This window comes from Helicoverpa zea, chromosome 8 (assembly GCF_022581195.2).
Source record: "Helicoverpa zea isolate HzStark_Cry1AcR chromosome 8, ilHelZeax1.1, whole genome shotgun sequence".
In the NCBI taxonomy this organism is placed as follows: Eukaryota; Metazoa; Arthropoda; class Insecta; order Lepidoptera; family Noctuidae; genus Helicoverpa; species Helicoverpa zea.
In genome coordinates this window covers 8,802,645-8,817,923 of record NC_061459.1, presented here as the reverse complement: position 1 = coordinate 8,817,923, position 15,279 = coordinate 8,802,645, and the positions used below count along the sequence as shown (strand labels likewise).

General features: G+C 35.0%; 4 protein-coding genes across 6 annotated transcripts; 1 reads left to right on the top strand and 3 right to left on the bottom strand.

Annotated features, from left to right (window-relative positions):
• Positions 1-3,594: 3,594 nt before the first annotated feature.
• LOC124632439 lies at positions 3,595-4,590 on the bottom strand. The gene is made up of 3 exons (XM_047167284.1): positions 4,375-4,590; positions 3,974-4,150; positions 3,595-3,817 (listed from the first exon to the last, which is right to left on the bottom strand). Exons 1-3 carry the CDS (start codon positions 4,436-4,438, stop codon positions 3,612-3,614), a joined length of 447 nt encoding a protein of 148 aa, XP_047023240.1. The 5' UTR covers positions 4,439-4,590; the 3' UTR covers positions 3,595-3,611.
• A 469-nt stretch (positions 4,591-5,059) lies between these two features.
• On the bottom strand, positions 5,060-7,790 carry LOC124632552. Its single transcript, XM_047167423.1, has 7 exons — positions 7,624-7,790; positions 6,834-7,066; positions 6,183-6,451; positions 5,928-6,102; positions 5,620-5,764; positions 5,346-5,524; positions 5,060-5,263 (listed from the first exon to the last, which is right to left on the bottom strand). Exons 1-7 carry the CDS (start codon positions 7,788-7,790, stop codon positions 5,082-5,084), a joined length of 1,350 nt encoding a protein of 449 aa, XP_047023379.1. The 3' UTR covers positions 5,060-5,081.
• Positions 7,791-8,783: 993 nt separating this feature from the next.
• LOC124632262 (protein lin-9 homolog) lies at positions 8,784-11,331 on the top strand. Of its 3 annotated transcripts, none has more exons than XM_047167029.1 (2): positions 8,784-8,967; positions 9,313-11,331. In XM_047167029.1, exons 1-2 carry the CDS (start codon positions 8,949-8,951, stop codon positions 11,010-11,012), a joined length of 1,719 nt encoding a protein of 572 aa, XP_047022985.1. In that variant the 5' UTR covers positions 8,784-8,948; the 3' UTR covers positions 11,013-11,331. The 3 variants fall into 3 exon arrangements, with proteins under 3 accessions (XP_047022985.1, XP_047022984.1, XP_047022986.1); XM_047167028.1 differs by lacking the exon at positions 8,784-8,967 and adding an exon at positions 8,994-9,066; XM_047167030.1 differs by lacking the exon at positions 8,784-8,967 and adding an exon at positions 9,107-9,219.
• Positions 11,332-12,306: 975 nt separating this feature from the next.
• LOC124632260 (nuclear pore complex protein Nup50) lies at positions 12,307-14,840 on the bottom strand. Its single transcript, XM_047167025.1, has 2 exons — positions 14,366-14,840; positions 12,307-14,091 (listed from the first exon to the last, which is right to left on the bottom strand). The coding sequence occupies exons 1-2, from the start codon at positions 14,531-14,533 to the stop codon at positions 12,520-12,522; spliced, it is 1,740 nt and encodes a 579-aa protein (XP_047022981.1). The 5' UTR covers positions 14,534-14,840; the 3' UTR covers positions 12,307-12,519.
• Positions 14,841-15,279: the final 439 nt, after the last annotated feature.

Sequence of the window (15,279 nt, the reverse complement as noted above, 5' to 3'; positions counted from 1 at the left end):
TTGTAGATTAACTTCAAAACCTCCAGGTCTTCGGCAATCGGCAAAAGTAGGTAGCGAGTCGGCCAAAAATCACCGCAATTTTAGGGCTTATTTCATCGCCAGGATTCATACAGGTTTTCATACATTTGACAGGACGTGAAATGACACGGCATACGAGTTTTTCTAGTGGCTATTTTTATCATGAATCAAAGTGTGACATTATTTCCAATTTTTGCACCTCCGCGAATCCGAAAATTTCGCGCTCGCTTCGCTCGCGACTCCATGTTACGTGTGATGCTTTTATGTTTGTTTAATTGCTCAAGTATCCAACACCGAAAAAATTTCGCGCTCTTAAGACGAGGTTTCCTTTGATGTTTATTTTTTATTCCTCTGGTTCAGAAAAAGCAATAGCGCTATCTTCGCTAGCTACTCATTCATTTGCATTTCCTTTTTTGTGTGGATATTGTACTTTTTGAGACCTTATTAATTTACAGTGGTTTTGTTTATTTTGTGTAGGTACTTAAACTAAAAAAAATTCGCGCTCGCTTTGCTCGCGATACCGGCTACCACAGCTGAGGGTGCTTGGAACTTCTTCTTTTATTAAAAAAAAATCGCACTCGCACCTGTACAAACCCAATCTATTTCTTTTTGCGTTTACTTTGTCAGTCTTCAAACTGAAAACTATTCACATAATACACAAAGTCAAGGGCGGCTAAATTGTTTTCTGGCCCGTGCGGCAGATAGGCATGCTACGCCTGAGTGTAATGAATATGATTCTAACCATATAACCATTTGGTGCGCTACCACGCGCCACGAGCCGTACCTAAGTGTATATACGTCTTTAGTTTACTTCTTAACCCCTCTGCTCGACAAGATTTTGACATATGACTTTACCGTTGATTCGGCGGGATATTTTGAATCGCGACATGGAAGTCAAAAATTTGTACTAACTTTCAACACATGAATTCTAAGTCCGTAATGCCTGATCAGAAGTATTTTAACTATAACTTTAGAGCTCACTTATTTGACAACAACGTGCAAAGGTCAAATGGGGTCAGTTAATTCAGAAAAAGATAATAGTTACGGTGTTTTTAAGTCTATCGAAAAGTTAGGCATTTCAAATTTGGTGAAAACTTACCAATAAATAATCGCATCACTTTCTCAAACACAACACAAACGTCATATTTATAACATTTTCAATCCGTTGCAATACATTTCGTGCACTTATTTATGTTCAATAACTAAAAAATCAGCACATAAAATACACAATAAAAATGAACAATTTACAAGATCAAAGTCGATCAAAGAGAAGTAGAGTTTGGAATGGAGTATTTTTTTTTTTCAATCAGCGGTGTGCATTCGATACCTAAATCGGATATTTATTATAAATAATCGAATAACAATTTTATATATACCTATTTTTTAATAGCAACTTATTTCAATTTTATTTTTTAATTTGAAATTATACCTAGGTTCAATTAGTTTTATTTATTTTGGTGTTGCGTCATTCGTAATAATTTTTAACTTTAATTGAATTTTTATTACCTATTACGGAATTTTAATTTATTCTTATATTATTTCTCAACAATTCTAAGATTTTTGTTTCGGCGGAGGGTAAGCCTGGTGTTCTGAAATATGATGCAATTTGTAACTACCAAAGTAATGTACTTATTTGATGATGAGAAACAATAATAATAATTGATTGATTTTAAAGTCACCAAATATTTTTAACCGAATCCCAAAAAGGAGGTGGTTCTCAATTTGGATGTTTGTTTTTGGTCGAAGGGCTATATTTCCCATATTTGTTATTAGGTCCAGGATCTGATGATGGAAACCTTGAGAAATCGAGGGCAACTCTCGAAAATTGTAAGCATAGATAAGGTTATAACTTGACACTCAGATGTATGTCTGATAACACTATGAAAAAGTAAAGGTTTGGAGCTGACCTGATGATGGAGACCAGAGAAGGTCGAGGAAACTCGACAACCGAACTTCTCTCGTCTCCATCTCCTTCACTGTTGCAGAGGCCTCGTAAATACGAATAATATAAGCACAAACACGAGAAAGTTGTCGAGTTTCCTCGACCTTCACTGCTCTCCATCATCAGGTCAGCTCAAAGCCTTCACTGTTGAATAGTGCTACCAGGCAAACACCTGAGTGATAAGATTTCAACCTATGTATTTCTGCAACTTTCGAAAGTCGCCCTCGATTTCTCAAGGTTCCATCATCAGATCCTGACCTGATGATAATGGGACCACCTCGGAAGTATACGCTATCAAACAAAAAAAGAATCATCAAAATCGATAAATAAATGGCTGAGTAATCGCGTAACAAACATACAAAAAAAACGGTCGAATTGAGAACCTCCGCTTTTTGGGAAGTCGGTTAAAAATAAGTCGGCGGCGGCCATCTTTCCATCTTGGACCAGCTTTCGATGAACAGCGAACTATTTGCCCTTTCAAACAATAAACTCGTCATAAAATTTTGCGATAACTACACCTAACTACGGCTCTCGTCAAATAGCTTTGCCGCTCAGTTAAAAAGTTGGAAGTAACGAATCGCCATTAAGTTTGGCAGGTCTACAGGAATCCTGCACATAAAACACCCGAAGAAATAAATAAGTCTTCATTTGCCGTCTTCAGAAACCCTAAAAACCGAAGATTTTTTTTATTCCGGCTACAACGTATTTTCTACCACTGATTTTCTAGCATTTTTTTCAAAATAAATTAAGTCATTTTACTTTTCCTAATTTATTTTCAGATTATGGTAAGTATACAAAAGTGCAATTTAGTAATATTATAATATCAAATAATATAAAATTATTAAATCGATTCTTTATTTTAACGATTCGGATCATTCGATGCAAAACTTCTATCACCGTTGCCATCTTGTCTATGCGTCTTCAAATTTAAAAAAACAACTAATGTAAACAAACATGGCGAGTTCGATCAGAATTCCCGGTAATTACGATTGGATTTTAAAAAGGTATATTTCTAACGGGATGCTAAATATGAAAGGTTTGAATGCGTAAAAATAATTTAAATTTATTTAGTTATTTTATTTAGTACTCACAAATGTGGTTTGATTGGAAAGAAAATAAATATGAGCGTAAATAATTAGGAAAGTGTATGACTGATTCTTAGACCCCAATTGGGGTCTAAACCGAGCTTACGGTGACATTGATGTTCAGACCCCGATTGGGGTCCGCTACGGATTTGACGGTTAAGCTAAGGTTCCGCCGAAAAATGGTGAGACGAAAAGGGTTCCGAAGCCAAAAGAATTCGGGAACCGCTGATCTAAGGAGTAGAATACTCCTATTGAGCCTAAAAGTATTGACTTTGAAAGATGTCTACACACCACATTATATTAGATGATGAGATACAAAGATTAATTTTCATAAATGTAAATGATGTAATTACTATCTCTTATTTCATAGAGATGAGTTGATACACCTTTTGTTTGACATTACTATAAGTCAGAATAAACTAAATGAAATGTAGAACGAGATTAAATCGAAATTGGTACTTACACAAATATTGTCTTCACATTACAACAACATAAATAAAAATAAGAGCATCAATCTCCTTAGCTTACATATCACAATATTACAAATTCTTTAAGATACTTATACTTTAAAAATAGTAGTTGTACAAAGTTACAAAAATAGCTGATATGAATATAATAGGGTGTGTATACAGCCCAACGGCTGAGTTGCAAAGGTCTCCATTGCAGAAACACATGTAAACCTTTTTACGGTTCCACATAGTGTATGCACACCTTTCTTCATAATCACTTGGGGCTCGTTGGAGGCACATCCGCTCAGTGGCAGCTCCGTAATCTGGAAAACATTGGGAATTACCTTAGCAAACAGACACACAATGTTTAATATAGAAAAAAACTTTCCTGTATTAGAACATTAAAAATAATCAAGAAGTAATTGCAAGAATTATGCAATATTTCCATTCAGTGTAAATTCAAATTATTTAAAACATACCATCAGATCTGAAAGTGCCCACAGTGCCCTCTATAAGCTTGCCACACCATCCTGAGGGACAGGCCACCACATGGAGCCCAGATTCAACAATACTCTCAGTCACATTTATTGGAAATGGATCACCGCAGGTACCAAGCTCTCCCCTAGATCTACATCTTATACATCGCTTGTGTAAACCTGGAACATAAAAAAGTTGCCTACAATAATAGCAAAAAAAACTTTCTATTTTCACTAAACTAATATAGATGAGCAATTACACAACCAATATTGAACGTTATGATTTATTAACTAATCGTACCAGCCAAGTGACTTACACACATTCTTAAACATTCTATTGTCGAACCACTCTCACTTTACCTTGATAAATTATATAATTCGTGTCAAAAGTAGTGAAAACTTACTTTGAACTTCCTGCGCCACAAAGAATATCAATATAGTAATTAAAAACACACTATTGCTGTTCATATTGTATTGTGATTATTTTATAAGAAATACAAAATTAAAATAGTTCACTTTTAAAACTTTTCATTTTTATTTGAATTCTTAGTATAATAACAGCTCATTCACAAATCTTACTACCGTACGCGCGTCAGCTGTCAAACAAAATGTTAAAGTATTATGTCAATGTAAAGTAAAGGCGTTATAGATAAGTAACGTTCCGCCATAGACTAGTGTCGTATGTGTGGTTCACTCTTCGGTCATCATAGGTCATGCTCATAGTATGTGTGACTTGTAAGGCAAGGTGACCACACATTTTACCCCACTAACAAAAAAGGTTAGTGATCGCAAGTATGCTATATTTTTTCTAAACAGTTCAATATAGTACGACAATCAGGGATCGTTAGGCACCCCCTAGACGATCAATTGCACTTTTAGCGCTAAAATTTCAATTGCACAATGTTATTGTGGGTTTCGGGACCGCCTTGGATTGGTCTGGATTACTCATGTGCAGGTGTTAAAACAACATGGCGATTGTGGGACACCACAAATTAAAGTAAATACCGTAATTAATCAAATAATATCCACTTATGTACTCATGAAATAATTTTCAGGGTTATTATAAATGCAATAATTGTACTCGGGTACTTCTTAAGTAACAAATTCGATTTTACTTTAAAAGACTCTCTCGTTCACAATGCAGACGATGGTTTCCACGACTATCTCTTTTGTCAAAAAAGAGAGGATCTACAAAAGAAGACCTGCGATGCCAAGCAACACATACTCCAGCGCAGTAACATGCCATAGATAGCGACAGTACAAATCCTAAGTAAATTGAGTAGCGAATAAATTCTGAAACGAAGAAGATACCTAAGCTCGTGATTTTTGTTGAAATACCTCGAATACATAACAAATATTGTGAGGAAATGTATACCTTGGTTTAATAATTTCGATTTAGACACAACTCTTACTTCAAACTCTTGAACTTTTTTGCCGTTCACCGTACACGAATAATTTCCTTCTTCATTTTTTCTAATATGCAATATGTGCAAAGAATTATTGGCGTCTAGTGATATATGCGGTTCGTCTTCATTTTTACACAGTACATTATTTCTGCAATAAAAAAAAAAACGGGAATAGGAATGACAAGGTACTATATACAAAACGACTTACAAAAAATGGGTAAAGAAACATAAATTAGCATTTACCTAAATAAAGAATTTAATACTTTTGTGTCTTTAAGCCATTGTAACTCTGTACTTGGAAATATATCCGAGCATAGAAGCGTAACATGACTGTTTTCTTCAACTAGTTTTGTAATTTTGCGTTTATCTTTATTCAATTTGGTTTTCGCTGAAAATCAACCGTATCATTATATATTTCTTATCTAAGTTATTTCATTACATGATTATAGGTAGGTACTATCGGAACCTTTATAATATATAGCTTTATGTAAAATCATAGTTATATAATTAAAAGTACATAGTTAAAATTAAAATTAAACCGATTGTGTTACCAGCACGCTTTGTGTAATGACATAGTTCCTGTGCTTCATACTCAGGTATATATCTAACAATTTTGCTTAATTCGGGGTGCATTTTGTTGAGTTGTAAAGAACGACAGGGAATATCGTAGCCATCAGTTAAGTACGATATGGTTTTATTGTTAGCGAATGTATCTTTCGCTAGGTTCTGTAAAATAAACCATTTGGATAATTGTGTAAACTACTACAGAAGTAACTTGAACAATATTAATTTTTTAGAGTGTTTACCTCAAACGTAGTATTTATAGCAATGGGCTGTAAGCGACATCTACCCAATCTTTTACGTACACCTTTCTGGTGATCAAACTCTTTACAATCACCCCAGTTATCCCAGATTGTTATTAATTTGAAAGTTGTGTTAGAATCTCTCAGTGATTGAAAAAGTGCTTCTTCAGATGTCTCTAATTGCTTGTTCAGAGGATCAAAGTAATTCCGTTTGTATTCGGCCCACTGGTCGAACGTTCCAAGTTTGGGACTAACATCAACCTTAAATATACCTAGTGAAATAAAAAACATCAATGCTGACAAAATCAATAACCACGATTACAAAAAAAAATTGAACACATTGTTTTTTAACATGAACAAAACAAAAAAAAAAGAGTTTGAGAGTGAATGCTTGCTAAACTATGTACCTAGGAGGTGTTGGAGAAGCAGGTACATGATGGTGAATCCGAGGAAATAATAAAATCTATATCAAATGTAATATTAAAACGAAGCAAATTTTAGACTGCCGTAATATTAGCCCAATACAAATCCCGCTGTGACAAGTAACTTAGCTTTGTGTTGGAAAAATAATTTTCAAACCTGTTTAGCAGACAGATTTTTTTTTACCTCTGCATAGTTTGATTGAACAGGACACTTACAATTTTTAGGACTTACCTTCAATAATGTACATGAACGCATTACCCTCTTCCATAAATTCAGGACTTTTACATATATAAATTCCTGAATACTTTTCATTAAAATCATAAATAGTTAACTTATGAAAAGGGGTTATCAATAATTTTGTACCAATATCGTTCACTGGAATCTCTGTTAATATGTTACTCCTACTTTTTTGAATTCTTGGCCCATAAAACCATAATTTTGGGTAGTAATCTTCTTTTGCCTTACTGAAAAAAATTAACTGTAAAATACTAAAAAGAACTGTAATAAAATAGCTCAGTTTTATGTTCTTGTTAATGCATGTTACTAGTATTGATAAGCATAATTACGAAGCTTGCATTTAACATTTATCAGGAGTTTGCAGCAACTAATTGAAAATTTTCTATAGACACACTTTGCTTTAAATGCTCCCAAGACGATCAATTAAATTGCGCAATAATACGTAATAAGTTGATTAAGATTGAGCTATGACTTTTCGCAATAAAACGTTTTCCTGAATAATGTTATTGTCAATCTAAGGACCATATTAATCTGCCGGGGCTGCGGGTTGTTCGAAAGAGATACCGCGGCCCTGGTACATAAAAGGCCTATGACGGAACACGACGGTTTTTAGTCAGTAAGAGTCTGACACTCCCTCTCCGCTGCTAACCCACAGCGGAAGGGGTCATTTGATGATTTTTGACGTCGTTAAAAAAAAAGGACCATATTAATCAAAATAAATAGCAAAATAAAACTGATGTTATCACTAAGAATGTTGATAAAATAAATAAAAAAGCTTTCATACCAAAAGTTACACAATAAGTTTACAGAATATCCTGTGACAACATCAATAATTCTTGGTCTTCTTTTAGCCATTTCAAAAACCGAATTATTTTCATAGCAAGCTGTTACTTCCAAATGATGTGAGGCGATTGCATAATTTGTAATGACAATGCTAATAGAAATTAACATTGCCTGATAAAACACCCACATCCTGAAATGAATGAAACATAGTAATATATTTCACTGTTCATATGGGTTAAAGTGATTGTAGGTGTAATTTGTAAGGTGCCAACAAAACGAATACTTAAATTGAGAAAAAAATAATTGCGCAATTTAATTGATCCTCTAGGGAGCGCCTCATAAGTTGAACGTGCCACTATAAACCTTCTTTAAATAAAGAATAAAAAAGTGCCACTATAGACAAATAAATTCTTCGCACCTCTGTTACGGCTCGGCGACGGGGCGGCGCGGTGATTGACAAGATCGAATATATAAAAATGTTTCCGTTGCCGCTTAGTGCACGTTGTCTCATATAATTACTACATAGTATAAAACAAAGTCGCTTTCTCTGTCCCTATGTATGCTGAAATATTTAAAACTACGCCACAGATTTTGATGCGGTTTTGTTTAATACAAGAGTGATTGAAGAGAAAGGTTTATATGTATAATAACACCCATTGAATAGTAAAGAAATACTGTTTTTTGAGGTTTGGCACTCGTGCGAAGCCGGGGCGGGTCGCTTAGTAGTTGCGTAGTTTCATATAAAGAATATTTTGACGCGTCGCATCGCTCAGTTCCGCCTAGTGCGGTCGCACCTTTAGATAGAACTCGTAGTTAGGCCCTTAGGCGCTCCCTAGACAGTCAATATAATTGCGCAATGTTGTGATTTTTATCGAAATATTGTGCGATTATATTGAACGTCTAGGGAGCGCTCTAACTCTTAACACTTTTAAGATCAATGACCGGTACCTAGGTAGGCTAGGGTGTCCAAAATGTTGAAAGCAAATATCGACATCTAATTATCGTCAAATAATTTTTTTCTGTCTCGTGATGTGACTTGGACACTTCGGATCATCACAAGTCATTTGAACCTTATTCTTATTGTACTCCATTTACTTTCAATAGGTAGTAATTTTGTCTACTATTTCAGCTTTTATCAAAATTCTAGAAAATCTTTTTGAACTATTAATTTCTACCGATTAGGTAAAGTAATATTACTAAATACTAAAAATAATACTGATTGTTTTAGTAATAGAGAGCTTGCGCTGTGCTTACTTCCCATTGTATCCGATCGTATTTGTTCTTGGCGCTCTCATCTTCAAATTAAATCAAATTTACTTCATCAACATGGCGGATAAATCAGAAAGTAAGTTTTGTTTATAATGTTATTTTATTAATTGTTACACTGTTTCAACTATTAATAATGACTAGAAACAAATGCTTTTTTTTTTATGTTTACATACCAGTATGTATTTAAAATTCTTGTGTTCTCCTCTGAAGCTACGATTGTAATGTGGTTCGCTAGATTCAAAATTTGAAAAAATTCAAATTTTCAGCCGAAATGTCAATCAGTTTATTATTGGATCTGAGAATTAAAGTGTGCCGCATACTTTGATTTGTTAATATCTTTTGTTGAACAACGTTAACTGTGCTAATACACGCTGGAGTTACCTTGATTGTGACTAATAAAAATTGTGTTATTTTTGTTTAGGAGAACACGATGAAGAGGATTTTTCGCCCAGATCCCATTACAGAGTTAAGGATGAACCAATGGATATGGATTTTCCAGAAGAAGAAGAAGAACCTCCAGCATTTGGTCCTGCCGCGCTTGGACTACATAGAGTCGGAACCAAGTTACCGCCAAAACCAGCACCAAGTGAACCAGTCCAAAAGTTGAACGCTCGTGGCATGCCAGCTCGTATACGAAAGAAAAACAGGTTCATATTTGTTGATGATTTTGTGAATACATCACCTCCACGTCAATCACCCAAACGAACCCCGAAAATTATATCAAAAACTCCTAATAAACAATCAAGTGCTAAAAAACAGAAGTCACCTTCTAAAGTTCAAAGGGCAAATGAAAAGTATGATGAGAAGTCTGAACCCGTTGGATCACAAGCACAAGACACAAAATCTGGTCACAGGAATGGAATGCGTTTAAGAAATCTTCTTAAATTACCCAAGGCTCATAAATGGGTATGTTTTGAGTATTTCTACAGTAACATTGATAAAGTGTTATTTGATGGAGAAAATGATTTCATGATTTGTTTGAGGGAATCATTTCCCCAACTAAAAAACCGCAAATTAACTCAAGTGCAATGGTCTAAAATTAGGCGCATGATGGGCAAGCCACGGCGATGTTCCCAAGCATTTTTTGATGAAGAACGCAAAGAACTTGAAAGAAAACGTAAGCTGATTCGATTTATACAGCAAAGGAAAGCTGCTGATATCAGTGTTAAGGACTTACCAAACGAAATACCAATGCAATTAGTAGTGGGAACTAAGGTAACAGCGAGATTACGTAAACCTCAGGATGGTTTATTTACAGGATGCATTGATGCAGTTGATACATCCAACAACACATACAGAATAACTTTTGAACGCCCTAAACTGGGTACACATTCTGTGCCAGATTATGAAGTTTTATCTAATGAACCTCCAGACACTATTAGTCTATCCAGTATAACCAAGAAATTTCGCCCAAGATTTGTTCTCCAAGATATATTTAACTTGTATGAACCAACAAACAATAATTCTCAAGGTGACCCACTTATTGGTTGTTCAGACATAGCAAAACAAATAGATACCATTGGCAGTTACCCATTTGCCCTTTTAGAACTCATTGTCAAATTAAGAAGAATATTAAATGCTAAAAGAGACAAAATTAATTTATTAAAAGAATATAACTGTGATGCTGAAAAAAGGAAATCATTTGGCCAAAAGATGCCTGAGGACTTTGAAAGAAAATATGCTGCAGTTGTAATTGAGTTGGAAAAAATGAATATGGATTTACAAGATTACATTAATGATGTACAACAGTACTGTCAACAAATAGCTCCAGAGCCAAGTTTAGCTGCAATGTTAGTGCCTTCACATTTGAGAGAAATATGCAGAGAGAAAGCATCTTTGTTGGTTGAAAAAAATAATAATGGATCAGTCAAAGACCCCAATCTGATTGATCTTATCACAGATCTTATTGCTTTAATGCTTCAAGTAAAGAGTTTGTCAGATTCTGATCAAAATGCATATGAATTGACAGTTTTGCAAGGCACAATGGAACAAATTAAAATGAAGTTAGAACCACAACATCAAAAATTATTTCAAAATAATGTTGAGATTCATATGCACCTGATTCAGATGGGTCTAGGGCAAATGACTCCCAACAGTTATGTTGCTGGTAGTGTGCAATAAGATTATATTTTATTTGACATTGTGATCATTTGCTGGATGCTTAATGAATTTTATTAAAAAATAAATAATATGTGAAATAATTTTGTCTTGAAAAATATACATATGTGGTGCATCATAGTTATCCTATGATTTAAACGTGAATTTCTAGTGGAAATGTTGTAAAATAAATAAATCATTTTTTAAGGAAATAAGCTTATTCTATAATTGTAATTTATTAAGATTTGGTTACATGGTTTCATAATGTGCTCTGTGCCATGAATAAGTACTGCCTGGTATTTACATGTGCAGCCAAGAAATAAAATATGACAAGTTTATAAAATATTGTATTATTTTAATCACAATATTAGGTATAGGTAGAGAAGTCCTTGGATGCTGGTCGTGAGCAGTTTGCCATGAAGCAGTAGTTCTAAATAGGGCTGCCATCTCGAATTTCGCCAAACCCGAATAAACATTTATAAAAAACACGGACATTTGGCGTAAATCGCATTTTTTAAAACAAGACCGAATTCTGAATCCATTAACTATTACCATATAGGTACTTAATTTCAACAAGGTGCTTTCTTACAAGAAGTTTCCCTGGACACTTCTTGAAACCCCCCTGACCGCCTCCAAACTAGGACAAATCCGGGGAAACCCGGACGGATGGCAGCCCTACACTATATAACCCATGATTTCGTTGTCCTACCCAAGCACTTCATACCTGCTTTTATTAGAAACTTGCTGTTACACAGCGACCCGGAGATAAACTAGCTTTTATATAGTGAAAGTAATACTAAATCGGTTCAGTATTTTAGGAACCTGTAGGGTACAAACAGAAAACAACTTATGTTACTAGCAGTTTCCCCGCGGTTTCACTCACATACCGCCGTGATAAAATATAGCTTGTTACTTGGGAAGAATGTAGCTTTCCAGTAGTGAAGGAAATCGGTTCAGTAGTTTCGGCGCCTTTAGTGTACAAACAAACAAAAAATGTTACCTCTTTATAGCATAGAATAAGCTTTTTAGACCGACATTGTCCGCGTGAATTTATGTTTTTACTCGTTCCTGTTTCATTGTTGTCCAGCTGTTTTTATGCTGGGTTTGACTCAAACTCGGATTTATAGGTACACTATCTACCACACGCGCCCTGAGGCAACTACTTCCAGACCTGGTAAAAATTAGGCCATCTGGAAATCCTGGGTGTCCAGCCTTCTGGATACCTAGCTACTACTTTATCAAAATAGATCAACATGGGAAACAAATCACAAACAGGCAAATTAAGGTCAACCAAAGGCTTACATAAAATTACTGGTACTTCTTATGCAATATGAATAGTTTTTTATTGAATGATCAAGGTCTACAATAATGTTATTACTGATTACAATATCATTCAGATAATTATGTAGAAAAAAAAATTAATAAAAAATACAATTTCTGAACAAAATGGCTACTCTAGTCCAGCTATATTATAGGTACAGTAAAAAGTTTATAACTAGTTAAGCATAAACTAACATAGTAGATTAAAACTTCATGTTTTATATTTGTTTAAAGTTTCTAGTAATTCATCAGCTTCATCTGAAGTTTTCACTCTAATTAAGATTGGTGTTGGTGGGGGCTTTGATTCTGGTGTAGGTATGCATACCAACATAACATTATTTTTGCCCATGCGCTGTGTAGGGATCGCAGACACTAATATCAAGTTCACTAAAATAGTGCCCAAGTTAGTATTGGCTCTAACAAGTAGCTGATGTTTTCCACTTTCTTCTACTTTTTTTATGTATAATGTACCAACACCTTTGTCAACAAAATTACCATCTTTTTTAACAAATATTTTGCAGCGCTTATCATAAACAGAATTTTCTTCAACAACTGGTGTAAATTCCACTTTAGGTGGTGCATCTTCATCTTCATTGGCTTCTTCAGCAGTGTCTGTGTTTTGTTTTACATTTGAATTAAAGCTGAAAGGCTTTGCAATCCCGAAGGAAAATGGCGCTGCTGATCCATTGGCTGCTGTGGTGCTTGTGGTTGTGGCAAATGAGAAAGGAGAAGATGTTACCGCACTCGCAGTACTTGAAGTAATGGCACCAAATGAAAATCCTGCTGAGCTGGTAGTGATTGTACTTGAAGTGTTTGTAGATGAACCAACCCCAAACGAAAATGAGCCCGGTTTTTCACTTGCTGCTGTTGGAGAACTTTGAGTAGCAAACAGTGATTTAGAACTTGGTGACACATTAAAAATTGATGGTTTTGATGTCTCGTTTTGTGCTGCAGGCTTGCTAGCAATATTTCCTTCCGCATCACTTGTTGGATTTTTATCATCCGGTTTTTTGTTTCCTTCTTCTGAACCTTTATATTCTTCCTGTATTTCTTTTAAATACTTGTCATAATCTTTAAATATTGGTGAAAGTATACATAGAGGAGTTTGTTCCACATGTTTTTTTATCCAATCACATACAGATTCATTCAAACCTTTTAGTTTTGAATAGTATATCATCTTTTTATCATTCTTGGTATCTTCAATTTTTTTCTCTGTGTTATTAGCTTTTAATTCTGGTTTTGATGTCAAACCAAATTTGTTTTGTACAGCATTTGTGTTTGGCAATGGTGGGATTTTAAATAGAGTTGAATTGGAGCCTGAAAATGATGACTTTGCTACATTATTAGAACTGGTTGTTGGAATGTCAAATTTACTGGAGGTAACTGGTGCGCTAGATGATTTTGTAGAATCTGTATTGTTATCTGTTGAGCTGGTAACAGTCTGTATTTTAAATGGAGAATCATTGACAGTGGAGTCAGCTTTAGATGTACTAAATACTGAAGGCTGTGTGCTTGGAGGTGGAATACCAAAGAAGCCTGACGGAATTTGTGGAGAACCAAATGGGGACTTGGTTGGTGTTGTATTTGATTGATTGCCAAAACCACCGCTGCTTGGACTTGCAAGTGGCTTATTTGTAAACAAACTCGATGTCACCGATGAATCTGCCTTGCTGGATGAACCATTGTTGTCATTGCTTCCATTAGTTAATTTTGACAAGAAGTCAAAAGAGGCTGGTTGAGCTTTATTGAATCCACTAAATCCACTGAAGACACTTTTCTTTGGCTGAAATAAGTACAATCATAATTGTTAGACACATACAGCTAGTAGAGTTAACATTACATTATGTGTTTATACACGTTGTTGACTCTGTGTATATAACCAGCCAGAAGTGAACCTTTTAATCTGAACTATGTCCAGGGGAGTCATTGTTTTGGTAATTTAAATGTGTTCAGATTGTAGGCTATAAAACGGACATCAGACCAGAATATTTAAATGCTACGTTTATTTGTATGTCTTTAGTTATTTTACAAGTTTATAAGTGAATCAATGAGCTTACCTCGTCACCAGTAACTTGGCTACGCCTTTTTGCAGTTCTGATAACACGTTTTTCAAGCATTTCCTTCGGCGCAATTTTGAAACTGCCCATTTCTTCATGGTCGGCGGGATCATCTTGATCCCAATTCTCATGGTTCAATTCAGTCGTAGCTTGACGTTTAACAGACATGCTGAAGGTAGTAAAACGATCTAAATAATATAAATACTCGTGGAAATACTATCCTTGTCGTGGCGCCAATCAAGATGAAAATTTCAGCATGAACATGTCGTTTTCAATCTACCAAAATATTTTAATCTCAAGTATTATAGGTATTTGAATTCCGGCACGATACTGCTGTACACTTCTAGACTGAATTAAATAATAAATAAGTTAATATCTATTGTCAGAATCATGAATTTCAATTTTAAAATGAGTTTCACGTCTTTATTCCACAGGCCGACAGGCGACGACATTGATTTCGTTGAATGGAAGAATGAATGAATATAGATAATCGAAAAAATAGAATGAATGACAGTAAGTTGAAAGTCTCACACACCGAGGCGAGGCGAGGACATTTGCGAGGAAATATGCCGAAGATCCGTCCGTAAATCGTAAAAGTAGCTGGTATGAAAACCATTGGCTTGTAGGAGTAACGTGTCGGTTTAATCAAAGGAATCTGCGCGCCAACGTTGGCGATCTATCCACACGTTGGCGCCTTGCTCAGTTTTACTACAACACGCAGCGAGTGCGTACGTCGAGTAAAAATGGCTTCCTTATCCAGTAAATCACCACCGGCATGGACTAATGAAAAAATTAAATACAATTTATCGAACTATATCAAGTACACCCCATAATATGGAACGCAACTCGAAAGAATCATAAAATATTTTTTTTAATAATAATTCCGAGTTTCTCAGAGCAGTTCCGATTTCTGT